Source organism: Gambusia affinis, linkage group LG03 (assembly GCF_019740435.1).
Source record: "Gambusia affinis linkage group LG03, SWU_Gaff_1.0, whole genome shotgun sequence".
NCBI lineage: Eukaryota > Metazoa > Chordata > Actinopteri > Cyprinodontiformes > Poeciliidae > Gambusia > Gambusia affinis.
In genome coordinates this window covers 26,719,058-26,746,848 of record NC_057870.1, presented here as the reverse complement: position 1 = coordinate 26,746,848, position 27,791 = coordinate 26,719,058, and the positions used below count along the sequence as shown (strand labels likewise).

Below are 27,791 nucleotides of genomic sequence, written 5' to 3'. Positions count from 1 at the left end.
GGTAGGTATAACATAATTTCTCTTCTGACTAAATTTATAGTTTCTTCAGTTCTTTAACATGTCTGGTTGTTGCTAGCAAACAAATGCAAACTGTACTCTTCAAACGTTTAAACATGATTTTTTTTATCATAACTATTAAAAACAGAAAACTCTTTGCAGGTATTCACACACTGTACATCCTGCTCACAAACATTCAATATCCAAAAGACAAATAAAATAAAAGATCAAATTATTTTCAGGTGTTTCGTAAAGGAAAACAGATATACAAACTTACATGTATGTACACACAAAAGGAAAATCCAGGCCATATTGAGCCTGTGCACCTAAAACCCTTGGTCACGTTATACCTTAGACCAGCGTTTCCCAATTCCAGTCCTCAGGCCCCCGTGCCTGCATGTTTTAGGTGTTTCCCTTCTGCCACACACCTGGATTGAATCTTTGGGTGATTAACAGGCTCCTGCAGTACTTGGTGGCTGCAGAAGATGTCATGCAATCATTTGAATCAGCTGTTCTGGTATAGAGGCACATCTAAAACATGCAGGGCAGGGGGCCCTGAGGACTGGATTTGGGAAACACTGCCTTAGAAGGTTTGGCCTCCTTGCGTTTCGTCCACAGATTATCAACACCTCAGATGGAGCATAACTCGCCTGAAGAAGCTGACCACCGCAGCGTTGACTTGGGTATCTGTAAATATTTCTTCAGCTCAGGCACATCGCCACAAGACGCTCACACTTTATAATTTTGGCAGAGGAGGTGTTTGTGTTTTTAAACGTGTCAAAGTCTTGTCGGTGGGGAGGCGGTGAGGATAATGCAGTTAAAACAAAGGACACTTGATGCTTCTTAACAGCCGAGTTTTCCAGCTCAGCTTGTCGTCTCAAAAGTTGAGAGGAATTTCACAGGTTAGTTGCAGCTTAACAACATTTGTTTGTCCACGCATACAGTGCTGTGATAAAGTATATATCCTTTTAGATTTCTCCTGTTTTTGCAACACTTAAATGTTCCAGATCAGCAAAGAAAACTAGAGTAAATACAGAAAGCAGTTTTCAAAAGGTGTTTCATTTATTAAGAGAAAATTAAACTAACCAAATCGATCTTTTGTCTTCTTGCTAACTATGAAGTAACTGATGAATCTCATTTTTAATGTTCAGTTTCACTCACCAAACTCAAAGTATTGCCTGACCTGTAAAATAAATAAATAACTTGAAACATATCTGACAATATGAAGCAACATCATCCCAACATCTAAAATAATTAAAGAACAAACAATAAAAATAAAAAAAAATCACAGAGGCTTTGAGATTTTAGTGAACTAAGGTGAGAACCATTAATTAATGAAAGAGAAAACATGATACTCCTTTCCATGAATGGCTGTTGTACCAAAATTACTCCAAGAAATCATCAACAAGTCAGGAGGTTCCAAAAAGAACCAAGAACAATATCTAAAGCTCTGCAGGTCTCCCTCGCCTCCTTTAAGGTCAGAGTTTATGATTCAACAATAAGAATTGGGGAAAAAAACGGACTCAATTGTAAAATGTCAGGACCAGAACTTCTGTAGACCCAAAAGAACACAAAGTCCAGAGGGAGTTTGTGGGTGTGGCCAGCAGCATCTTATTTGGACTTAAAGTAACAAGAGGCCCTAAAACGGCTCATTCCGAAAGGAGCTCAAGGTATACATCAGTAACTGAGAAGATTAAAACTCATTAACTAAGAATGATTTTGTGCAAAACTGAACATGTTTTGTATCCTAACCTGTCCTAACCTGTGCAAGGAAGCATAAAGGGCCACCTATAAAGATTTTTAAAATGGGTATTATTTTAAATGCCATTACAATCTCAGTCTGGCATGTGACTGTGTTTAATCCAGTCGAGTTTAGAAATCACCAAGAGCAGCAGAGTCGCCACAAAGAAACACTCAAAAGTCCATGTCCCAACCAGACAGCTCATCAGGAGGACTGTCCTCATCCGGAGGGTATTTATCGAAGTAACTGTAGTCAGTCGGTCCGCTGAGCTAAAGAGGAGAAACAGAAGAAAATGGTTTCCTTATAAAGCATCTGGACTACTGAAACAAAGTAAGTAGGAAATACAGGAGTATTTATAAAGATGCATATATAGAAAAAGTGATTGGATTAATGGGATTGGAAATATCAAAAGGATGAAACAAGAAACTGAAAAGCTGAGGGAAACTTAACAGAAGGAATGTCTGAACTGATAAAAGATGGAATGGAAAATGGAAACCAGTAAAATGATTAAACAGACCCAAAACTACCAATACATGAATAATCACAAAACAATACAAACACACATTAGAACGCCAGCCAAATATAAAAACAATTAAAATAAATTCTCCTCTGTGATATTTATCTTTATATACATCCTTTAAAATAATCAGTTATTTTCAAAATTGCCTGTAAACTCTGTGGTTCTTAAAAGATACTGGCCATAAAGTGAATTTAAGTTGAGACTGAATTACAAAGAATAAACCATATTAAATTTTTGATTTTTTTGCAATAGTTAAACTGTTACTTTAGATTAAGATCATACCATGAGGATCTCACAGTAGTGCTATAACATCCATGTTTGAATAGAAATTAATACTTACTTCTTTTCTTAGTGGTGATGGTAACGTCCTCACTTTTAGTCCCTCCCAGTTGAATCCATTAAACCACCTTAAGAGAAGTTATTTAAAAAGCCCTGGAAATTAGTTTCATTTTATTTAAGCAGGAACAAACGCAGACGTAAAACACATATTAAAAATTAATGTTTGATTGCTAACTTTTTTGTTACTTTGTTGTGATTAAATTAAAGGCAAATCCTATCAAAATTACAAACTGATGTAATGTAATGAAATCAGTATCATTTTAAAAAATACCTTGAATTGTTTTACTTTAAATGGAATCTTCACAAATTTCCTTGCATCGGTTTTTGTTTTAAAGAACAACCTCTAAGCGAGTAAGAAATTATTTTCATTAAGCTACGCACTGCAAAAACACAAAACCTTTGCAAGTAACTTTGGTCTAGTTTGAAGTTATTATCTTACTATACTTAAAATGAAACAAAATTAACGTACAAGTAACTTTTTAGCAAGACAGAGGGGTGCAACATTGATTAAAAAGTATGGGTTCCATTGGCAGATTATATCAATTTTAACAAATATTTTCCCCATGCCATAAGTAAAATTAATCTGCCAGTGGATGTAAAACTTTTAAATCAACATTAAGAAATTATTTATTTAAAACAAGCTCCTATATCTTGCTGTAAAGTTACTTGAAAGTTAGTTTTGCCTAATTTCATGTGTACTAAGATGTTTGCACTAGAAACGAGACAAAAATATTTGGTAAAATTTAGCTTTGCTGCATCTCTTGCACCAAACAGCAATTATCTAATCAGCTTAGCACCAAACTCAGTCAGTTCCTTCTCACCTGTGCTTCTTGATATCAGTTATTCCATTTTTAAGGTTGCCCAGTCGCTCTGCAGGGTTCCTCCTGCAACGTAATGTGAAGCCACAGCAAATCAATGAGTTACAACCTTCAAACTGAAAGAATCACTATGTTCACCATAACTAATCCTGCCCACCTGCACAGCTTGCGGATGAGGTCCTCCGGTCTTCTGGTGATCTTCTTGGGGAAATCCATCTTCTCTATTCCTTTCAAGATGAACGTATACGTCATCATCTGGTCGCTTCCTGAGAACGGAGGACTGTGGGGTTCCAGAGAAACGGATCAGTAATCGTTCCTGTGGCCGTCAGCAAACACCGTCACCTGAGCACCTGCACTGACCTGCCAGTTAGAAGTTCAAACACCAGGATGCCGAGGGCCCAGAAGTCCACGCTGAAGTTGTGGCCTTTGTTGAGTATGATTTCTGGGGCCACATACTCAGGGGTGCCACAGAAGGTCCAAGTCTTCTGGCCAGATCGGATCTTTTTGGCAAAACCAAAGTCAACCTGGAAAGGTAATGATCATCAGTCTGTTTTTAAAAAACAGCAGGATTTTACTCTGTTACTCTTCTGATCCTTAATAACATTTAATCCAGATGATGAGAGAAAAATCTTACTTTGAAACTTTTTCCAGTCTCATAGATGATGAGAAATTAAATTTTTAATTTTAGGTGACAACGATTAAACATTTACCGATTTAAGCCTAAAACCACTGAAATTTTTTCAACCTTCTGTCATTCATATGAAAGAGGCAAGTTAACTTTTTCACAACTTGTAAAACTCTTAATTTTACTATGTTTTAAAAAAAGTTAGAAATATTTATAAGACAAGTCAACAAAAAGTGACTCATACTATTGATTTTCAAGTCCTACCACAAATTCTCAACTGTATTCAAGGCCTGGCCTTTGACTAGGCCATTCAAACACATATAAATACTTTGATATATTATGTCGTAGCTCTGGCTCTGTGTTTGGACTCTTTGTCGCAGGTTTTCGTCAACGATTGACCAGTATTTAGCTCCATTCCTCTTTGTCTCAACTCTGGCATGATACTGCCACCACCGAGGGTCAACACAGGGGACGATGTGCTCAAGGTGATGTGCATTATCTTTCTAGAGGACAGAAAGTTGACTCATATGACCAGACCACCTTCTTCCACATGTTTGCCTTCATCTCCTGCATCACTAGTAGCAAACAAAACTTATAATTTTTTTATCAACAAAATGTTTTTTTCTTGCTACTCTTCCACAAAGGCAGATGTATTGAGTGTAACTTTAACAGATTCTTCCATCAGTCGTCTTGGCTCTTCTTGCCTGGCCTGCGAGTTTGGGTGGATAATCATGTTTTGAGCAGGGTTTACTCTATATTTTACATTTTGGGACAAAAATTAAGATAATTGAAATAAAGTGAGAACTAATTACCAGCTTTATGTATCCCTCTGAATCCAGCATCAGGTTCTCAGGCTTCAGATCTCTGTAGAGGACACCCTTACGATGGAGATACTCGAAAGCCTCCGTCACACAACCGACACAGAATTTGGCAGTGGGCTCATCAAAGCTTCCCCTAAAGACAAAACAGCCAAAGTTAGAACTGCTCCAAAAATATGCAAACAATTTATGATGGCAGAACCTGTTTTTAAGTTCTTCAAGGCAGGATTTCACTGCACCAAAATGATTTAAAACAGGCGACTTTGAAGAAATGTTATAAAATGTGTAGCTCTCTCACCTGTCCCTGAGGAGGCTCCAGATCTCTCCACCTAAACAGGCCTCCAGCAGCATGTAGACGTATTTATTATCCCTGAAGGTGCGGTACAGTCTGGAGAAATAAAAACAAAATGATAAGAAAAAACACTTAAAGTCCATCAGTGTTTTGCTTTTTGAGCTTTGATTAAATCACCTTTGTAAAATTATCAGTAACTGAATTAGCTATCGTAACAAATAATTGGTTTGATTTTGGCACTAATTCAAAGAAGGCTATATTCAGGAACCAGAAGGTTGATAATTACATGTCTATATGTTTTCACTGCAAACAAAAAAAGAAAATTTTTCGCACACACAAATTTAGAAAAAGAAAACACAAGCTGCTTAAACAAAATGATTATGAAGTTGTATGGAAAGAAATGCTAAAAAAAGCTGTAACATCTGTATTTTTTACTGAATCATTATAATCTCCTTTTCCAATATTTTTCTCAGCAAACATCTCAATATTCTCTGTCATTCAACACCACACAAAATATGTAATCTGCTCAGAGCCTTGACTGTGATCTCATCTAAAACTAATCAGCACTGGACCGTTTTCCCAGATTGATGAAGCAGTTTCTGCACAGAGGATGAAAATTAGAAATGTTTTTTGAGGCCCAGCAGTGGCACTCACTTGACAACGAAAGCTGAGCGAGCTTCAGCGAGGATTCTCCTCTCTGAGTGGATGTGTTCTTCCTGCCTGTTGTCCACAACATGCTTCTTTTTGATCATCTTCAGAGCAAAGGTCATGTCTTCACCCTTCACCTTCACCTGCACATGATGGTTACAGAGACGAATGTATAGGAGCAGAAAGGTATGGTTAATAATAACTGATCTCTTCCGTAAACGTCATCAGATTGTAAATTAAATGTTCCAGTGCCCTGTAGTTTTTACATAATTTTTTTTTAAATGGTATCTGTTCTTTTTTTTTAATAGGTAATACATTCATATAGTATAACGGTGCAATGTGTATAAATTAAATGACAGATTTGTTTTCACATTATTGCATGATGGCATGTTTTGGCAACATTTCAGTTTTACTTTCACCGCTTCCATTATTTAATTTTATTGTACATTTTCAGCAAATTGATATTTTTATCTAAGTACTTTGCTCATTCCACACAATAATTTTTTAACAAGTTCCAATATTAAACAGGCAAGCATGTTTAATATTTTAAACATGTTTACAATATTACATGCAATCATATGCTAACATGATTGCATGTTAGCATATTTTGGCTAAGTGTTTTGCCAGATTAGTTTAAGATAATATAGATAAAATAAGACTTTTTTAATGTTTAATTTTACTTTTGCTTAAAATTTGTTTTCTATATTGCAAACAACAGTCAAGCTTTTACAAATCTAATTACAACAAATGTTAAAATTAAGTAATATGAGCACGCCAGCATTTTAGCACCAAGTGTTTTAACCAATTTAGATTTAAAAAACACATTATCAAGGTCTAATTCTATATTTTGTGATTTTTTTTCCTGAGTATTTTCTATCCTTCCATTCCAACATTTAATATTTTGCTAATCTGATTCCAAAAAATGTTGAAAAAAATTACACAAACTAAAAAGGTAGAATGAGCATTGTAGCACGCTAGAATGGTTTGGCAAGGAACTGTGGTTAGGTTTAATTTCAGAATATTTGCTTGAATTAAATTATAAATAAAACATTTTCAATACAATAATAACTATAACTATTCATATCTTTTTCATTATAAAAACATATTACATAATCTAACAGATATACAAATAAAACAAAGCTTTTGGCAAAGTTAGGTGTAGTTTTAGCAACTGTGATTGCATTAGATTCATAATTTAGACAATTTATGATTTGAATTTTAATATTTTGTTAATTTGATTCATATTTGTTGCAACTAACAAATATGAAAGTACAATGACAGATAGATGAGCATTGTTTTGACAGTTTGCTTTGGCCAGGATTAGCTTCAGCTGTCCTGGGCAAGTGGACATTTTCTAACTAGTTAATTTGACAAAGTGAGGATTTCTGTATAATAATATATATAATAATATTTGTTTAGATACATAATGAAAGAAAAAGACTTGATAAACTAAACTGTAGAAGTGTAATGACATCAGCATGAATGTTTATGACTGGAGGCTGGCAGCGCCTTTCCCCTTAGTTGGTCTTTTTATTTTTCAAAGGCAAATCAGTATGAAGAAAACTGCGACTTTGGGGAACTTTCTAAATAAGCTCAACATTTAAAGGCAGGGTTAAGGTTAACTCTATGAATACGAGCTCCCACATGCAGGACAATTGCAGCGCAGTCGTTCATTAACTTGGCCCACAGTCAGATCAGTTCAGCGCTTACCAGTTCTACACGTCCAAACCCGCCAACCCCCAGAGTAGCAATGACTTCAAGGTGATCAAAGGGCCTGGAGGAAGAGAAGACTGACACCATTTCCTTCAGCTGGACGACATCAGGTGACAGCGGCTGGCTCTGGTGCCGAGACACAGATTTTCTGGATGACAAAGAGAGAGAAGGAAGGGTTGCATTTAATCCAACTGGTCCAAATTATGGGAAATTATCACTTCTTTTATCTGTGCAATTTTCCTTCCTGTTGTTGATTTAAGCTTTAGATATTGGACCTACTTTGCATATCTCTTCTTGTCGTCCCGATCAAGTGTCGCCACATAGCCTTCAAGGTGTTTCTGCAGCTCATTGAAGTTACCCACCGTATGATCAAATGTCCTGCCAAAGCAACAACTGCACGTTAAGAGCTACACTACTAGAATGACAGAAAATATTTAGTTTTTTATTCACATCTCACTCTGGAGGTAACATTTCATTTTCAGCTGGTATTTGGCATTTTTCTTAAATCTGCAAAGCAAATTTCTCTGTGTTCGTTTACAACCTCTAGAACTACTCACTCTCTGTCGATTACAAGGCACTCCACCCCGTTCTCATCAGCGATGATATTGGCTGACCTCACGTCATCACTGAAAAACACAAAAAACGTAAGCAAACGGACACATGGACACCCGAAACCACTTTAATACAAATGTAAAAACTCCTTTTCTGTTTAAACGTCATTCAAAAATTTGCAGCCCAACAAGTTGTCTGACCTTAAAAATATTCTTTAGTAATAAAATAAAGCAAGATTAAAAATTCCATTCGTTGACAAACAGATCCAATCAGGTGGTTTTAGTTTGATGTGATATTTTTTTCTGGTTTTGGTCAAAACTCTGGGAGCAATATGTTGAATGAGTTGGATCTCCTTAATTTTTATTTACACAAACTTGTACAGATACTATTATATTGATCCAACCTACTGAAAATAAAAGCATACACCTGGAATTATTTGTTGTTTTATTCTTTCATTCATATTAATCAAAAACCTTTTTTGTCAAATCCTGCAGTGAATAGTTTTTAACATTGTGAAACAGTCAAATAAAATATACTAACTTCTAGTATCTGTAGGATACTGTAACAAAACAAAGTTCATTAAGTTCTTATTACGTAGCATGTTTACCTTATGAGTGCTTTTTCTCCAAAGTAGTCCCCCTTCTGCAGCGTGTTTATGGTCTGTGGCAGTTTGTAGGCCTCGGTGGTTTGGGTCACCTTCACCTGCAGGAGGCAGATTTAAGGTTAAGCTTTTACAGGTACTATATATTTACTCTGAAAAGTTTTAATGCATCGTAAAAAAAAAAATTAAAAATTGTGTTAAAACTTGAAAAGTGACATTTTCAATAATTTCAGCAATCTGACCGTGATGAGTCATGCATGATTAAGCGGCACTGATGCATGCCTGTCCAAATAAACATCTTAATCTTAAGGGGATTTCTCTCATTAGAGGGTTTTTTTCTTTGCTTGTTGCTTTTCTGATTGCAGTCTGAAGGTATTCATCAGTAATAACACTTTCAATGTTGACAAACTTCTCCATAATTTGCTAGGCTTTAAAAACCCAGCGGCCCACCGTGGTTGAGGTCAAACATCCCACTCTTGGAATCGTTACCATTTAAGATGCGCCACAATGACATCATAGCCTTAATGGCCATGAGTGTGTTTTAGCTAAGTGTCTCATTTGACCTCTGTGACCCCTCACTTCCCTTGTTTTTCCTGGTGGCAGCCACTCTCGGAGTTTATTCCCTCCCTGGTCAGAGGGCACCACAGGGGGTGGAGGAGCCATTTCCTGTATTAGCCCCCCTTCGTCCCAAACAACAGACGTCTCACCCAGGCTTGGTTGGGTCTGCCGTCTCATATGGACCTATTAAGGCATTTTAAAAAATTCCCTTGTGGCCAGCTCCAGCCTTTAAACATCGTTATCGGTTTGCTGACTGATCGGATGGAGAAGGAGAGCGGGTCACAGACCTGAACCGCCCAACACTGACAAAGCTACGAGAACAAAACCAGGAGAGTTTTTGGTGGAATAAGATTTATTCTCTTCAGTAAACTTGTTACTGTGTCCTTCAGTAATAAAATATTATCAACAACACAACAGTAACTTCAAGATATTAATTAAAAGTGACCCTGAAGCTTTTAAAGTGATGAATTTGGTGCACAACACTGCTTTCTAAATATTCCATATTACATGTATTCATTAAGTCTCGTTTGGTGCAGGTGTCTACAAAAAAATCTCATCTGATCTGAAAAATTCAGCGTCTCTGTACTTCTGACATTTAGCACTCAGTCTGAGAAGTGAGATTCACTTTCACAGACATACTGTAGCTAGTCGTAAGGGTTCGAGGGCAAGATTATGTTTTCTTTTTGGTTAAAGTTTTATTTTAATACAGTCTGAAAACATCCTAGTAGTTGCTGACTGACTGTTCTTTTATTGCAGACATGAAAAACATACTACAATGTAAAGTATCCCACTAGATATAACATTTTTATTGTAAGTTATGTCTGATGTAGCAACAGTACAAGATTTTTTAATCTTTAATCATGTATTGATCATTTCAATGTTATTTATCCAAATTTCCTTTTGTTTGCCTCTCTATTTTAATGTACATGTTAATGTTAATCAGCAAGTAAAATTCTAGAGGAAAAACACAGATGTGCTTTTTCAAACACTTCAAAAATCAAATCTATTTTTTAGCTTGCAAACTTCTTAACAAATACCAAATTGTTCAACACAGTTTCTGAGTTCAAGTCAAGTTTATTTGTGTAGCACATTTCAGCAACAAGGTTGTTCAAATAGTTTATATCATAAAAACATCCTACAGTCATCAATTATGAAACATAAACATCACATTTTTTTTCAAAATCCTCAAAAAAAAACAACTCAAATATGTTGATCAATGTTCCAGTAACTGCTAATCAAATCAAAGTCTAAGCAGGTGAGTTTGAGCCCTGAATTAAATAAATTTAGTGTTTTGACTCCTTTGCAGTTTTCTGGAAGTTTGTTTCAGATTTGTGGATCTGCATTCAGCAACTATCCTGCAACCCTGAGCTGCATCTCTTCTCCAACTCATTTGTGTGTGTTTTAGTAGAGAAAAAACTTAGGTTAGTCGAAACCAGATTCTGCTGGTCACTTTAATGAAAAAATGGAAACCTGTTACAATATCACCTTGATTTCATTAGGTGTTAGTTATTTACCTTTCCCTGTGCGATGATGTAGAAGGTGCTGCCCTCCTCTCCCTGCCGGATGACGTATTCTCCTTTGTCGTAGTATTCCTGAGGGGAAAGTGGGACGGGAGAGGACAGCAGTCAGAACCAAGGCTTTTTATCGATTTAACTACTGATTCTGTCAAGATAATTCCTGGTAGACAGTCCCCTCTGGGCTGGGAGCCTGAGCTACACCGTGATCAGCATCAGGCTGATAAACTGAAGCCATTACTGGATGCTGTTCAGTTTTTGGGTTTGACAGCAAAGGGAAACAACATTAAAGTTCAACAAACTAGCTATGAATCAAAACATAGTCAGTTTAAATTTTAGATGAACTGAGCCAAAATGAACAAATAATCTAAGTGATACAATTAGGATAATAAAAGTTTGAAAATGATTGAAAGTATAAAGTTCTTGCATAAGTTTATAGTGAAGTAAATAATAGGTTTTATTTAAAAAGGAGTAAGTTGGCTTATCAGTCCTTCCAGGTTTTTGCAAAAATTAGTATCTGTGGTCCAACATCATTTTTTGGAGCACTGCAAGAACTCATCTTCTTCATACATAGCCTAACTTTACCTGTATATTGGAAACCATATATCCCAGAGCTACTTCACTGTAAACCAACCAAAATCAAGAAGAGACATGAAATAGCACAAGTAACACAGATAGAGAAAATGCTTAAAATATTCTAATAAATAGTAATAAAGTAAAATATTCCGATAAGCTGATACACAGCTGCCTTTTGTAACACACAACAGCTGGAACAGAAGTAAAGTCATTCTTCAGTCTTAATGCCACTCATAAATCGAAGCAACACTTAAGATCTTTTCATTTTTTGTTGTGTCAATCAGCTCTTTTTGTAGAGACTGGTGCCTTTATTTGAAAACCAGTGACAGCCAGTGTAAAACTTTTAGAAGAAATGAAGATGTGCAAAGAAGGTCACCAGGATGGAATATAAACCATGGATCAAGCAGGTGTGGCCACGGTCCACCGCTGCATTCCTTCTGACTTTATGGGGACATTGTCGAAACCAAATCAGAGCAACTCTGTGTAAACATTCCCCGGTGTTTACTGTCAAAGCTCTTGAAACAAGTGGCATTTTCCTTGGGCGTCCACGATTGTTTACCTCCCGTTTACGCTTCAGGAGAGCCTAGTTTAACGCCGGGCTGTGACAGCGGAGACAACATGCCAAGGTTTTGTTTATAGAGCCTGTCCGGATGATGCAGAAGCTGTTCAGTGGATGGACAGTATCTGAACTGTGTCCTGGGTTTGTTATAACAGACGGCAAAGTCAGAATTTTAAATGAGCTAAATGTTTCCAGAAAGGAAAAAAAGGGACCCTGTCCATAAGAAACTCAAAAGTGGCTCTTTTCCTAATATAGGTCCAACCGTTCTGTTTAATCTGAACATTTGAGTTCCACTTATTAGGTTTGGTTATGTCAGTGGTGAACATCGACACTCACTCTTCGCTTTCTGTGTCTATATTAGGTTTGCCTCCGGCTCAGTTATTCTAACTGGCTTTCCATCGATCAGCCGCAGCCTATGTTTCAACAGCATGTCTCTATGAACGGCACCGTAATGGGAGTAAACCAGTATGAAGATGACACCAGTCCTTCGCAGCCCCCAAGTGGACTGGTTCCTCACTGCAGTCTGAGTAAAGATATCCAGTGGTTGGGTATCTCTGCTTCGAAACAGATAAAACTTAGTTGTGAGAAAACGCTTTGCATTTGAGCCATTTGTAAAATCAATCAAATATTTCCAGCCATACACTGTGATGAAAAATGCAACAATAAGAGTGAAACGTAATAATAATCAAGTTTGTCTCTCATGGTTTAAAATAAAAAATTGTCGTCCATAAAGTTCAGCTTATGTTGGACATAATTTATGATAATGGTGAGTAGAATTTAAAGTAATGTACTAGAATCTCTGAATAACAATAATTACAACTTAGGAGAATCCATTTTTTTAAGACTTCTTAAGACATTTCAGCCATGGTGTAAGTTTCTGCCTTAAAAACATAAAGTATCTTGGTGTTGGTGGGATGAAAAGATAATTTCTTGGCTCTTGGTTGCCAACCTGAAGACGTAATAACACTGAAAATCTCTTGATAATTCAGTCCATCTTTGTTCCAACTCTCAGTTAACATCACAAAATATGGTTAATAGAGAAGAGGATGTGACACTAGAGTCTCGAATGGTCTTTCTACATAAGAAGACTTGGATGTGCTTTAGTGATGCGGTAAGGAGCTCAGTCATCCAGAGGGACTGGTGGCTCCTCCACACTGAAGCTGGTTTATGGCGGTTGATTGTCTGAACAAGATGCTTCTACAGCGACTTCCAGCTTTGTTTCATAAGGAGGAGACTCCAGGTCAGAACCAGAACTCACTGAAGGACAAATGTTTACATCTAAAATGATTTAGGATATCTCAGAACAAACAGTTTCCTCTGGAATGAAACTTTTGTTCAAAGAAAAGAAGGAAGGAAGGAAAACAAATGGATGGATGGATGGAGAAAATGGACAGACCGAATCATCAATGTTTCTCCACATTCTGTTTCTTTTTACTGATTCAGGTCTAGAAATTCTGATTTTCTCTTGAATAGTTTACGTTTCGCTCACATATTCTGGCCTCAGCTGACACGCCGTATTTACAGTAGATCCTGTTTTTATTTCCAATCAGCTCAACACGCTTTTGAAACACGTCAACTTTTCAGATTCAGTTCCAGGAATTCAAACTACCTTCCAGAGTTCACATGGGATTTCTCAAATGGTGATCTGTTCCTGTTCATACAAACAGATGCCTGTAAATCCCACCAAACTCCATTCTACAAAAAAAAAAAAAAAAGTTTTTCACAAAACTGTAGTGATTCTCTGTGAACATCTGCTCCTTTCTCGGGTTACAGCTGGCCCCCCGACAAGCGGAAAGCTTCCATAACAAAATGTCTGAATAGAAGAATTTCACCCACACTTGAGAGTGGCAGCATAATCAACCAACGTAACAAATGTCCTTGAAGTTTGCACTGCGAAAAGAGGCTGAGAAAGCAGTTTTCTGCCCCGATGCTGGCAGGTTCTGCTCAGTTTTTCCCGTTTTGCAGATGAAATACAATGCTTCTGCAGGAAGAGCTGGAGTCACCCTCAGTCTCCTGCTTGTTTCACAGCTACACACACAATTTCACACACTTGTGTCATCTCACACCAAAAGCCTGTCACTGGCAAATCTTTAAGAAATCACTCGTCCCCCATTTGAGTAAACACTTTCTGGGGCCTTAGTCAAATAATTAGGGTAACAACATACAGCACCCAGCGATGACAGGAATAATATCGGCCCCGTTCATCTACAAGATAAATCTGGGAGTTCTTGCAGACTGGAGCTAGAATGAATTTGCTGACATGCAGTAATGGTATATGGCCAAATGGTAATGATATTTTGACAGCCGCTATCTGCAGTGCTCCTGGCCCCCAGGAGCTGCCAAAGACTTGTGCAATTCATGTAAAAGTCAAATTGTTCTTCAACTAGAAATGGAGATAGTTTGACAGAAGAACTTACCACTTCCAGGCAGTCGACTATTTTGCTTAGCTTGTCGTCGGGTAGATTAGCCAAGAGTGAAACACTGAACAAAAGAAAGAACAGGAGGAGCAATAAGTTAAGGCCACTAACTAAACTTTCATAGTTTATGCCAAAACTATAATTTAACAAACAACAAGTCAGATGTGCACATGCACAAATCATGAGCAGGAATGTTGTTAACTTCAGGCTGGTCAGGGTTTGTTTTAATACTAACTGGAATGTATGATAGCTTACTAGAGACATTAAAGATAGGAAAAAAGGAGTACATTTCCACCAAAAACTCTGAAATTTTCTAGACAAAAACCAAAGATTTGCTAGAAACATATCTTTAATTTCAACTTTTGCAACTCAGAAATTTCCATGTTTTTATTTTTTTTTAATAATAATAATTCTAAAAAGTTTGCATCTGCACCTGTGATGGAGAGGCCAGATTTGAATCATTCTTGACCTGCAGCCCAGGGCTGCAGAAAATCACTACAAGGGCCAGAAATGGTTCCCAGGCCGTACTTTGGACACCCTTGTTCTAAAACCTTGAGCCCCACGTTTTGAAGGAATCAGATGAAAGTATGCATTTTGTTTTCATAATTTTATCTGTCCATTTGTCAGATCACATTCGCTCTTTGGTTCAGCCTCAAGTCTGACCTTCGCAGGAAGTTGCGGTACTGTTCGTGCCGCGTCTCAGCCGTCCTCCTCATAATGTTCTGGAACGCCTCCCGATCCAAAGCCCACGTCCTCACTTTGTTCACCGCTATAAAAAGAAGCATAACTTGCCTCAAGAAGGAGGAAGTGGCTGTGACAGTTTGACATGAGTCAGTAGCAGAGATAACGTTTCACTGCAGAGCCAAACTGTCAAAGTCTTTCCAGTTCACCTGGAACATTGAGGTCACTGCAGAGCTCCTTCCTGAAGGTCCGCCGCTCACCAGAAGTTGATAAAATATACAAACCTCACCAAACAGACCTGACACTGTAAGTGGCATTTTACTCAACAAATGCCAGGGAGCAGAGGTGGGTAGTGAACCCAAAAATTGTACTAAAGTAAGAGTAGCGCTACTTCAACATATTTTTACTCAAGTAAAAGTAACTGTCCAAGAAACTACTCACATTATTCAAAATGTCTTTGTTATGACAACTTGACATTAACCAAGAAATCACAATCTGACATAAATTTTTTATAAAAGTATTACTGATTAAACTTTAGCTTTAATAACATAAAGCTACATAATTTTTAAAGTTTAATCAGTAAAACTTTTATAACAAATTCATGTCAGATCATGATTTCTTGGTTAATAACAAGTTGTCATAACAAAGTATAAAGTATAAGTATAAAGTTAAGTGGAAATTTTGGTATTTTAAGGACCAAACAGACAATAATTCATATAAGTAACAAAAACAGCAACAGGAAAAAATAAATTTTTCCAAATCAGTTTATTTCAATAAAAATGTTTAACAAAAACTGCAGGTGTGTGTCTGGTGAGTTTTTGGTTAAAACATGTTTGTTTTTCACTCAGTGGGTAGAAAATTCAGAAATGTTACTCAAGAATAGTAATAACATTACACAAGTAAAAGTAAAAAGTGAAGCATAGTAAAAGTACTCCTAAAAGTATATTTAAAAAACAAATATTCAGGTAAATGTAGCTGAGTAAATGTAACTAGTTACTACCCAACTCAGCCAGGGAGGAAAAACGCAATCAGGATGTAAAACTGTGGGTATCATGCAAAGGTTGGGTCAACACAACCACGGAAAAGGCAGCTCACTTCATCATCCCGGTTTCCCAGAGCTCTCAGAAGTCAGCAAAAGAGCTCAGAGGAAGTCGGATCACATTCAGGAATCCAAAGTGTTTTAAAGATTTATTTCAGGATATGATTTAAAACAAAGCAGCCGGCCTGACCTCGCATATCCTGTTCTGTGTTCACTTTAACGCAGCTTCATGTCAAAGTTGTTCTTTCACGTAAAGCTGTGGAAAAGGTCATCATTTATACAAGCTGGGAAAAAAAAATCTAATTTTGGTAAACTCTTGAAAATTAATTTACTTGGATGCTAAAATTGCTGCAACACTTCAGAGATTAAAGTCTTTATCTCAAGTTAATGAACCTCTATTAGTGTTTTTGTGTATTTTAGACCAAAGAATAGGATTTTGACACTAACTAAGCATTTAGTGCACCGATTGTGAGGAAAAATGAACAAATCAATGACAGGGAAGCTGAACTACATGTCTCCAACGGGAGGCAGCGTAACTGGAGGGGGAAAAAAAAGCTGTGCTGTACCTGTGGCTTTCTGCTAAAAAATGTAAGGCAAACTACAGCCAAGAAACTGCAGGGATTTTTTTTTACAGAGATAGATCCGGAGTAATTAAGAGGTTCGAATTATGAGGTTTATAAGACACAAAATCAGGAAAATGAAGCTGACTAAGTAGTGTGATGGGATTTGTTGTTTGCTAACACAAAGCCATTAAGAGACCTAATCATAAAAAAATTGGAAACATGGATTACAGACTCCAAGTTAAGCCTGGAAAGAAGAGATTTAATCTCAGAGAGACGTCCAAGGTGAAAAAATAAGTAATGAAAGAAATCACAACCTCTCCATAAAGCCACCATGTTAATGCTATAGATACTATGATTTTCCATATATATTGTGAGGAGGAGCATTTTCATCATCTGGCAAAAAACAAAATGAAAAATATGTTTTTGACACTCATCTTTGTCCAAATTTTAGACATGTATTTCTTTTATTGATCACTGATTTATTGCAGTGATAAATTCCTTTAAGGTTCATTGCAGATACCAGTTTATTTCACCAGGAGGCAGACTTTTACCAAACACTGGAATGTATAATGTGATCTAGTTATTCATATATATATATGTTGGACATGAAAAATTTATGCAGCAACTTGTTTCTGAAATCAACGACTGTTGTTTATGGGACAGCATAGAGACGTGATGATCGACACAGTAACTCAAAGCTGCATATATTGTACCCTGACGTGTGTTTTGGCCCCAGGTAAATATTAGTTGCACTCAGACACAGCAGTGAAGCTCAACTGATGTCATTTAGCTGAATTCAAACACAGAAGAAAAGATGTTTTTCTGGAACCAAAATTCAGAAAACTAAAAATAAGTAACCCTGAGTATCAAGAAGACTTTAAACGGTTTAAAAGAAAAATGCAAGAACAGGTGGACAGATGGATGCAGCTGAGTAAATATCAAAAAGAGAATAAATGAAGATGAGAGCAGATGAAGATATTTGAGGGGAATTAAGAAAAATCAGGAAAGTAACAACAAACACAAAGATTCAGACAAACCAACAGAAACTACAATCTGCAAAAGGATCCATCTCTTTCTCACACTTTGTCACGTTCACCATCCAATGGGACAGAGAAACCAAAAACACAGCCAGAGCTACAATCCAGTTTTAAATGTCAAAGCATATTCATCTTTTAGAATGGCCCAGTCAAAGTTCAGACCAATATCCAATTTAGATCTGTGGCAAGACTTTAAAACTACTGTTTGCAAACTATTTTTCAAAGAAGAAAGGGTGAAGATTTCAGTCTTCAGATGTGTAAAGATGGTGAAGACGCAGCTCTAGTTACAGTGAACAGTGTTTCTACAAACTATTGACTCATTTTAAATGGGAGAAAACGTTGAATACTATCACACAAAATCTCAACAAAATATGTCAAAGTTTAGGGTTGTAGTCTGGAAAACCTGAAAGGGTTTCAATACTTTTAGATGGCATCAAAGTGAAGATAATGAAGGACGAAACCTATTATTCTCCATCTTTCTGTGGAGCGCATATAAATCTGCTTACTGCTAGATTAGCATATAAGTCACAAATGTTACTTTTTGTTTTTTTATTTTCATGACCAAATCTTTTTAATCCATGCTTGTATGTTTGGAGATGGCTTTCGATAAACTTTCCTGAGCTCTCTGTCTCAAACTGGGCAGGTCTGCTTGTTCCACTCATCCTGGGACACAAACTGGGACACAGACATCAGGCTCTGCGAACGCAGCCTGGGCTGACTGGGAGGAAGAAACGGGACGCTGAATCAGACGTGTGTTAAACTATGTTTGACACATTGTCACAAGCTCTACCCCCTGAGGGCTCAGTCTGTTTGACAGTGATAGCTTCAGCCTAAAAAACTAAAGAAATCCATACAACTAAGAGGACAATCAGTGTTGACTGCAGGAAAAACGAGGAAAAAATCTTTACCTCGGACTGATGCTGTTCGTGTGCAGTTGTACAGGATAGCTAACTCCCCAAACGCGGTCCACACCGTTATCGAAGTGAGCAGCTTGTTTTGCTGAAACACTTCCAGCTTCCCATCTGCAAAAAAAATTCAAAAATGTCCATCAATCTTTGGTCTGATCACAAACAAAAAAAAAAAAAAAAGAAAACACATTAATTCATCCATATAAATTGAATGAATGAACTTGGAGATCTTACATAAAAAAATGAGGATAAGTATGTTAGTGCAGTGAGAACAAATCTACTTCAACTCAGTAATTTCCATTTGCATGATTTGTTGTTTTTTTCTTTATCTACAATAAACTGGTTGACAAAAGTCTACAGTCTGGTGTTTTGGTCTCAACTAGCCCCTTTTTTTGAAGGACAATTTTGTTTACAGAGATTTCATAATTATTTTTATTTATCATTTTGTTTATTTATTTTGAATATTTAAAATATCTTCTAGTTCCAGTGTTTAACGTTCAATAGAATTTAAAGTTTATTGATCTGTAAGAATGTGTTCTTGGATTATTATTATGCTACTACCATTATATTATTAACAACAACATCATCATTTATCTCAATAACTTCTGGGACAATTTATCGTCCAGCCAGATTTGTAATTGTAACAGACCCAGGTGAGCATACCTGCCAGGACAAACAGATGGTTCCCAGGTTCTCCCTGCTTGATGACGTATTCGCCCTGCTGGTAGCTGCACTCGTACATGCACTCCACCATGTCTTTGATCTGCTGCAGCTCCAGACGCTTCAGGTACTGGTTCTTGTTCAGGGCGTCCGTCAGCAGCTTCTTTACGCTGTCAAACACAGAAAGGTTTAAACGACTCAATCTGATCCTCATTGTTTAGGAGATGCAACATCGTTTTCAGAATTTTAAGCTTTGCTCTGATCATCTGTTCATTTAGAATAGTCCAAATTTCTTAAGTTTAAGACCTGACACATTGATAGAAAAACTAAGCGGGTGATGATTAATGGGAGCTAAATATTGTTGAAAATGCTTAATTCTGTGTTTTGCTCCATCTCTTTTAGCTATCTGCAATTTGCTATTGCAGATAGCTAAAAGAGATAGTGGAAAACACTGAATTATTTAGTCTTAACAATATGCAGATCAACGCAAGAGAAGAAAATCAGATGAAATATTTGGTGACCGTTATATTTAAATTGGTCTGGATCATTTTCTCCACCCACAAATAAAAGTTTAATGGCATAACTGCTTTTTGTTTTTACTTAAGTTGTTTGACATCAACATTTATTTGATCTGAAATATTTACATAGGACAAAAAAAAATAATTAAAAAAATAATCTTTCATGATTAAATATCACTCATTTTGAGTGATATTTGACTAAATACAAGAATTGTACATATTTGATGCTCCAGCACAAGCATTTGATGAAGTTTATCATTTCAAGAGTGAGATTTTTACAGTTTTTTTTTAATCTTGTTATAATAAAAAAGATTTACTAAGATAAAGACTTTGGAGTTTCCATTCACTAAGTTTGGCAAAATACAATGACTTTATTGAAAAAAGTGTTTCTCTAACATATTCAAAAGAGATCAAAATATTTTTGGAAAAAATAAATAAAATAAAAATAAATAAATAAATAAATACAATTTTAAAAAGACCAAATTTGTGACACTGTTTTTACAGATTCGTTTTTAACAAAATTTTAAATCTGTTTTATTAAAAAATATATATGTAATTTATTGCTCAACTAAAAATAAAAACTTTGTCACATTCCTAAGTCACTGTTTTAGGCACAAAAAAAATACATAAATAAAAAAAATGACTGGTTTTATTATTTTAGGACGGTGATGATACGGTGATAAATAGATAAATAAAAGAAAATAATCAATTGAAAAAAAAGTAGCAAAGCAAGAATATTGAATTTGACCAATTTGATTCACACAGCCTAACGTCTGGAAGCCACCAATCTAAAACAGCAACCCCCAGCACTTTGGATAGAAGTGTGGGGGGGGGGAATAAATAAAAATCTGCCTCATCCAGCTAATTTTTATGTTTATCATAATTTCCCTCTGTTATTCCTCCACCACAACCCACACTGATACAACAATGAGCCACCAGCACTCCCACATCCTCATTACTCACTTTTTAAAAATCTGAGTGAAAACCATTCGATGACCATTTGCTGCCTCTAGGTTCTCTTCTGAATATGTTTAAAGTGGCAAAAACATCAAAATCATCACCCGTAAAAGTTTGCAGACGTTCATTTGAAAGTTGCTACTTTCTTTAGTCGTTGGTCTGTATGTTCACCTTTCTGTGAATCATAAATGTTATTTTTCAGAGCAGATTTTTCTGTTGTCCTTCGCTCTTACCTTGCCAAGTCATTATTCTGCAACATGTCACGATTACTCGCAGAACAGGAGGATGTTTCAATGGGTGCTTCAGTTTGTGGTTATATAATCTACACAGGGATTATTAGCAACATATGTTTTAAACATGAGGATTGCATAAGGAGGGCGACGCTGCATGCATTGTTCAATCATACAGCAATCATGCTGCAGAAGCAACAGAAAGACAAAAGGTAATTTGTCCTTTGATTTGGAAATGCAAAGCAGGCTTGCAGCAGCTGATACTACTCTGATGCTGTTTATGTAATAAATTATAGCACAATATGAGGGTCTTTAACCTCTCAATTGTCATAAAAGCATGATGTGCACAGTTCAACAGAAAAAAAACAACGTGCTAAAAAAGCTTTCATAATGTTTGTTTTTAACAGAGCTATAAAGCAACAGGAGCAGCAGAACGAATGATCTGAAAAGAAAGGACAGATGATAATAAAGGGGATTTGTTCTTTAGCAGGTAACAAGTTTTATTATATCTATGGGCAGAAAAATAAAAGCTAAAAGTGGAAAATCTGTGTGTAAAAAAGATTATAGAGCTACCTTCAGTGACAAAAATACTCAGCTGTGATCATCTGTTCCACTTCATCAGCTTCATTATTGTGGATTCACTTTGGCCCACATTTGTTTCTGCACTACACAGCATCATTATTAGGTTGTGGTTTGGACTTTAACTGGGCCGTTGCCAGCACTGAGTCGATTTATTGCCGAGTTTGGGATTTTTGTCCCAGTAACGACCTGGTTTGGGTCGAGCTGCAGCTGTCGGACAGATGGACTCATTTGACTCGAGAATAATTTGGTATGTAAAGGAGATCCCGTTTGTGATTCCAAGGTTCCCAATTCCTTTGGCAGCAAAGCACTCCCAAATCATCACCTCTCCACCACCGTGCCTGATGGCTGGTTTAAGATATGATATTCTGCTTGGTTTTCTCCAAACATCACTACTTTGGACTCTGTTTTCCAGAGAACAACCGTCCAGTCTTGCGTTACTTTTCTATACAAATCTAATCTGTGCTTCCATGTTCTTTTTATAACAGAAAGAAACTTTTAAAAGGTCGGCTGTGCTTGTGTTTATGCACAACATTAACATGTTTTATGATTATGCAATAAAGTCCCATTCTACCAACAGAAAAACATGTTTCCTAATGTTGCAGTAAAATATCTCAGTAACACTTTATTTGAAGGGGTATGCATAAATAAGACTGACATGATACTGTCATAAACATGATGCAGTCTTCTTGAATGTTTATGACTGTTGTCATAAAGTGTCATTTTGTGTATAATCCCACTTTTAATGCAAGGTTGACATTTTTAATGGACTCTTAATGCAAGTGTTAAAATGTTGCATTGAAGATGTCATTATTTATCAAATAATACAAAGTTAACACTTTCAATGCAACTTTTAGAGCAAGTTTACATTTAAAGTGTCTATTTATCGAATGAAACTTCATGGCAGCAATTGTAAGCATTTCTGAAGAGTCCTTCATATTCATCACAGCTGTTATGTCACGTTTATGACAGTGTCATGTCAGTCTTATGCACACCGTTTCAAATAACGTCTTACCAATATGTCAACTCTGATAAACTGAGATGCACTGATGCTGACCAAACATGTATGTCAGTTTCCTGCTTGGTTTCTTCTTGCAATATAACAAAGGCTGATTTTCTCAAATCAGTGTGACCCACAGATTTGCATGCCAGTTCTCATCAGCTGCTGAAGAAAGGAAAACACTAGCCTAGGTGGAATCAGTCCAGCACACAGGCTCACTGCTAGGCCGACCGCTGCTGCTAATTAACTATTCGTTTGCAATAATAGTCCCACAGTTCAAAATTAAGACTATAAATACGTTAAGGACGTAAAGGACTTATTTTCTTCCTGAATCATGTCAAACAGACAGAACCAGAGTGTGTTTTTCACCGTAGCCTCCTGCCTCCCATGAGCAGCATTCTGAGATCAGATTACTTCCTAAATCCAATAAACCTTTGTTGGGGCGGGACATACAGTAACCCAGCAGAGCAGCGAGGATCGATAAAATTACAGTTCAGTTGTAAAGAAAGTCAGAGTCATGCTCCTGTCTCTGCAGGGACAAACTTGGACGTACGCATGTGCGGCACTGTGAATTCATCTGTTGACCGTTTTATATTCAAAACTGAGGATGTAGACGGGCTGATGAAAAGCATATCAGCTGTAAGGATTCAGTTTTTCTGTAGGCGTCTTGAGCCTCAATGTCAAGATTTACAACAGAAATGAGGATTAACACAAAACACTGCAAAAAACACAAAATCCTACCAAGTATTTTTGGACAAACTTCTAGTCCAAATATTTTACTCTTCAGTAAGGTATAGGAGTTTGGTTTTAAGTCAACAATTCCTTAATATTGACAAAAACCGTAACAGTTATAAGCTAAATAATCTGCCAGTGGAACTAGTACTTGTTCATTAATATTAAGGAATTATTCACTTGAAACAAGCTCCTATTTCTTGCTGAAAAGTTACTTGTGTGTTGGTTTTATCTTATTTAGGTCTGTCACAATAAACTTTGCTGCTCAATAAATTGTCCCAGTCGTTATTTTCAAGTGGCATGATAATGCAAGTTCACCCTCTCAAAGAGCAATAAACTTTAATTTTGTAAAGAGCACTTAACACTAAACCTCAAAGACATTTTAAATATCCAAAATAAAGAACAGCAACAAAACACAGCAAATAAAATGGAAACATAGACATACCCAAACATAAGTAAGATGATTTAGGGTCGTTCAACAAATGAATTCTCGAGTTTGTCCCTGCAGATACAGGAGAGTGACTCTGTCTTTCTTTAGAACTGAACTGTAATTAATAAAAAATATTAATTATAAGAATGGAAATTATTGAGGTAATTTTAATTTATCATGCAATGAAATGCTTTTTGCGACAAGCTCGGTCTTATTTCAACTGAACTAAGATGTTTGCAGTAGAAACTAAACAAAAATACTGGACAGAAAACTACTAGTATACTGTCCAGCTGTCCTCCTAACCCAAAATCTAGGTGTTGTGATGGACTTTGACCTGAACTGCTCTGTATCCCCAGAACCAGAACCAAACAAGCAGCATTCAGCTTCTATGCATCACAAATCTGGAACAAACTTCCAAACAGTCAAAGCACTGAGTTCCTTTAAATCTCGACTAAAAACCCAGCAGTTGCTTTTGGAACTTAATAAATGAAACATTGATAAATATATTTGATGTATATTGATGATTTTAATAATGGCTGTGCCAATGTAATGCCCGTTGCTTGTTTTAACAACTTTATTATGTGATGTCTTTATGTTTTCAGGATGTGAAGCACTTTGAACTGCATTGTTGCTGAGCTTGATTGATAAGATTTTGTGTTTTTGCAGTTTCAGTCGGATTGAACCTAAACTGGTAACCAGCAGCTGGACATTGCTGACCTTAATAATGTTAATTTCTGCACAGTTTGTTTCCTGCCCATTTCCCTCCCACTCACTGCCCACTGAGCCAGCACAGACTGATCCTCAGGGCTCGTCTCTTTCTTTCGTCTCTGGAAACAGGAATCTCACCCTGCATCCTTCGGTACCCGTGCTTTCTCGAAGGAGAACTTGGGCAGACTGCTGGACGTGGGTTCTGCCGACACGCCGGCTTTAGCTCCTTTCCTTCTGTTCAGGGTCTCCTTGATACGGACGCTCAGGTTGGGGCTGCTCTTTCCACTGGCTCTGACAGAAGGTGGTCGCGATGTGAGACCAGTCGGGGCGCCGCTCTTCAGAACGTCCTGCAGCTTATTGAGCTGGATGCATTTGTTCTGCAGTTCCTCACTGAGCTCGGACAGAACCCGGGTCTGTTTGGCCAGTTGCTCCTGAAGACCTTTGATCTGCTGCTCTTTGGCACATAGCTCCTCATCCTTCCGCCGTCCTTCTCGCTCCAGCTCCTCCACGCGGGCCCTCAGGGAGTCCAGGGATGAATTTTTGAAGGGGCCGCAGTGGTCTTTATGAGCTTGGCCATTAGAGGTAGAAACAGATGTGTCGGTGGGTTGGTAACGCTTTGATTTCATCGAACCGTTCCCCATCTTAAGACCTGAAGGAGGTGAAAAATCTGCAAAAATAATGAGGAAGGAAAAAATCTTTATATCAAAACATGTTTTGGTTTTTAAATAGAGAAGACATCGTACTCCACGGAAAAGAAGAAACAAACACAATCATGAATTTAAATTTTCCTGCTGTGAATATGACTTAACAATAGAATATGGCTTCTTTATTTTGAACACTGCAAAACACAAGATCTTACCAGGTAATTTTGGTCTATTTTCTAGTTCAAATATTATAGTACACTTGAAATAAGATAGAACTACAGTAATTACAAGTAACTTTTCATCAAGAAATAGGAGCTTGTTTTCAGTCAATAATTTCTTGATATTGATGAACAAGTACGTCTTGCATTGGCAGATTATTTAATTTAAAAAATAAAATAAAACATACTTCCCTGTTATATGTTTTATAATATGCCAATAGAATGAGCCCTTTTTCATCAATATTAAAGAATCATTGACTGAAAACAAGCTTCTATTTCTTGATGAAAAGTTACTTGTAAGTTAGAAAGATAAATACAGAGCAATACCGAAAGAAAACCTGATGAATGCATAGGACTTGAAACTAAAGGTGGAAGTTCAACATCCAGGAGGAAAACTACAGGGGAATGGTTGAGATCAAAGCATGTTCATAGTTGGTCCAGTCAAATAAAAAAACTAGATCTAGTTAAAAATTAACATTTAGACTTAATAACAGATGTTCACTGAGTTGAACTGTTTTGAAAAGAATGAGCAAAGGTTTCAGTCTTTGGATGTGCAAAAGCTGAAAGAGACACAACTCATATTTTAATTACCCTCTAAATAATATCACATAATTTGACATAAATGTGGAGAAAGCACCAGAGGTCTGTTTGAGCAAACTGGGATTTCAAGCTGATGAAGCTGTGAGGAAACGGAGGACCCGGACAGAAAATAGTCAATGAAAGCGTCTTGTCCATTTATTATTCAGAAGGCAGGAAGTATTGCATTACATGGAGAGTCACTCTCAGTCTGCTCAGACAGCATCACGGATACAGGAGGATGGTCAGCATAAAATTACTGGAAAAAACAGCTATAAAGTCTGATTTTAGTGTCTGACATATGACTGAAACTGACAAACATTTCAGAGAACAATAATGTTGCTGTCTTGGCCTGCCGCCCACTCTCACATGCAGCTGATTTTATTCATGACATTCCTGCTGAAATACGAGGTCAGATCACACTGTAGTCCAAACTTTAAACATACAAACAATAATTTTAAACCCCAGTAATATTTCTCCTATTTTTTTGGTTCTTTTGTATATTTCAATAATGTGTCTGTTGACAAAATGATTCACAGACAAAATAAATAAATGACGAGAATTGGTTTAATTTCTTGCTGTTTTAAGGTGGAGCGAATCAAACCTCTCGCTAATTGGTGCCGGTTAACCAATTAAAACATCACCAGGGAGAGCGTGCACCTGCAACTTCCGACAGGTTGCTATGCCTCTGCTGAGCCGGGAGGAGAACGGGTTAGGGATGGGGAGAATCTCAGTTTTTACCTGGTTCTCTGCGGGAGCCTTCAGACGAGCCCAGCTGCGAGTTTACCAACGGAACCACGTTGTTTACACTGATTCATCGGGACACACGGTCTACCTTTAACTACAGCTCAGCTGCTGTCCCGCCTCTGCGAGCTGCGCGCGCTCTCTTCTCAACAGCTGAGTGGTGCGTGGTCAGGCGCGCGGACACCGTAGCTGACGTCAGCGTCGATTTTATTTGAGAAATTATGTGAATAAATCCATTTTTATCCATTTTATTAAAACATACAAATGTTTTCCCCGAATGTAAGAAATATATATCTTTGTAATTTTTAAGGCTTAAGTTGGAATTATTTTTTTGTTTTTAAAAAGCACAATACTGGGAAAATATTTTAAACAGACATTAGAATCTTTAAGAGATAATTTTATAGCTTGATTTAATAATAATTGGGTTGAAATAAATTAACTGATATCAAACAACAAAACAACAACAACACAAAATATTTAAAATATGATTCAGCAAAAAACACTTCTACCATGAAAAAGCATTTTGTAATCATCCATCTATCCTTCCAAACATCCATCCATTAATTCATCCATTCATTTATCCATCCAACATCCATTTATCATCCTTGATCTAATCCATCCATGCAGCTTTTAATCCATTTATTCATCCATCTATCCATACATTTATATCCACCTGTCCACTCATCCACACTTCAGATGGATTCAATAATTTGTTCAGATTAACTGGACCAAACTATCTGTTGCTTAATGCAGATGTCCGAATTTTTCTTTTTTTAATTTTTTTTTTTACAGTAATTACATTGCAAAACTAATTTAATCCATTTTTATTTTATTCAGTTTGAATAAAAAGCAAAGCTGATTTATCATCAGATATTATATACAAACTATGGGATGCCATACAGTGTCAAGGTTTTTATGGAAAAAAATTAATCTTTTTGATTTATTATGGAGGGATTTCAACAACAGGTTAAAATGCTCCACAATCAGAATGTTGGCTGATACCTCTCTGTAGGTTTTTTGTCACTGTTATTAAAATAACCATTTTCATAAGAGCATAAAATTCAATAAACAGCTAAGAGAGGGACACTCGGATAGCTCAAACACTCAGCATGATAATGCATTGACCCCAGCTGCATTACCCTCTTTGGATATTATGCATTTTGATTTTCACAGATGTAAATGCCTGGATGCTGTGGTCCTTCACACCCACCAGCGATTCATTGGTTTTCCCAGCCTGTGATGAGTTGTGTGGCCTGCAGCTCATTTCATTGACAGAAAA

General features: G+C 36.8%; 1 protein-coding gene across 1 annotated transcript; it reads right to left on the bottom strand.

Annotated features, from left to right (window-relative positions):
- Positions 1-512: 512 nt before the first annotated feature.
- Positions 513-26,651, bottom strand: prkg2 (protein kinase cGMP-dependent 2). Its single transcript, XM_044112423.1, has 19 exons — positions 26,510-26,651; positions 24,469-24,997; positions 19,180-19,346; positions 18,517-18,630; positions 14,952-15,057; positions 14,289-14,352; positions 10,737-10,814; positions 8,671-8,765; positions 8,069-8,137; positions 7,791-7,889; positions 7,509-7,659; positions 5,805-5,941; positions 5,157-5,246; positions 4,853-4,994; positions 3,776-3,939; positions 3,573-3,695; positions 3,419-3,481; positions 2,599-2,665; positions 513-2,007 (listed from the first exon to the last, which is right to left on the bottom strand). Exons 2-19 carry the CDS (start codon positions 24,969-24,971, stop codon positions 1,912-1,914), a joined length of 2,328 nt encoding a protein of 775 aa, XP_043968358.1. The 5' UTR covers positions 24,972-24,997; positions 26,510-26,651; the 3' UTR covers positions 513-1,911.
- Between the last annotated feature and the right edge of the window lie 1,140 nt (positions 26,652-27,791).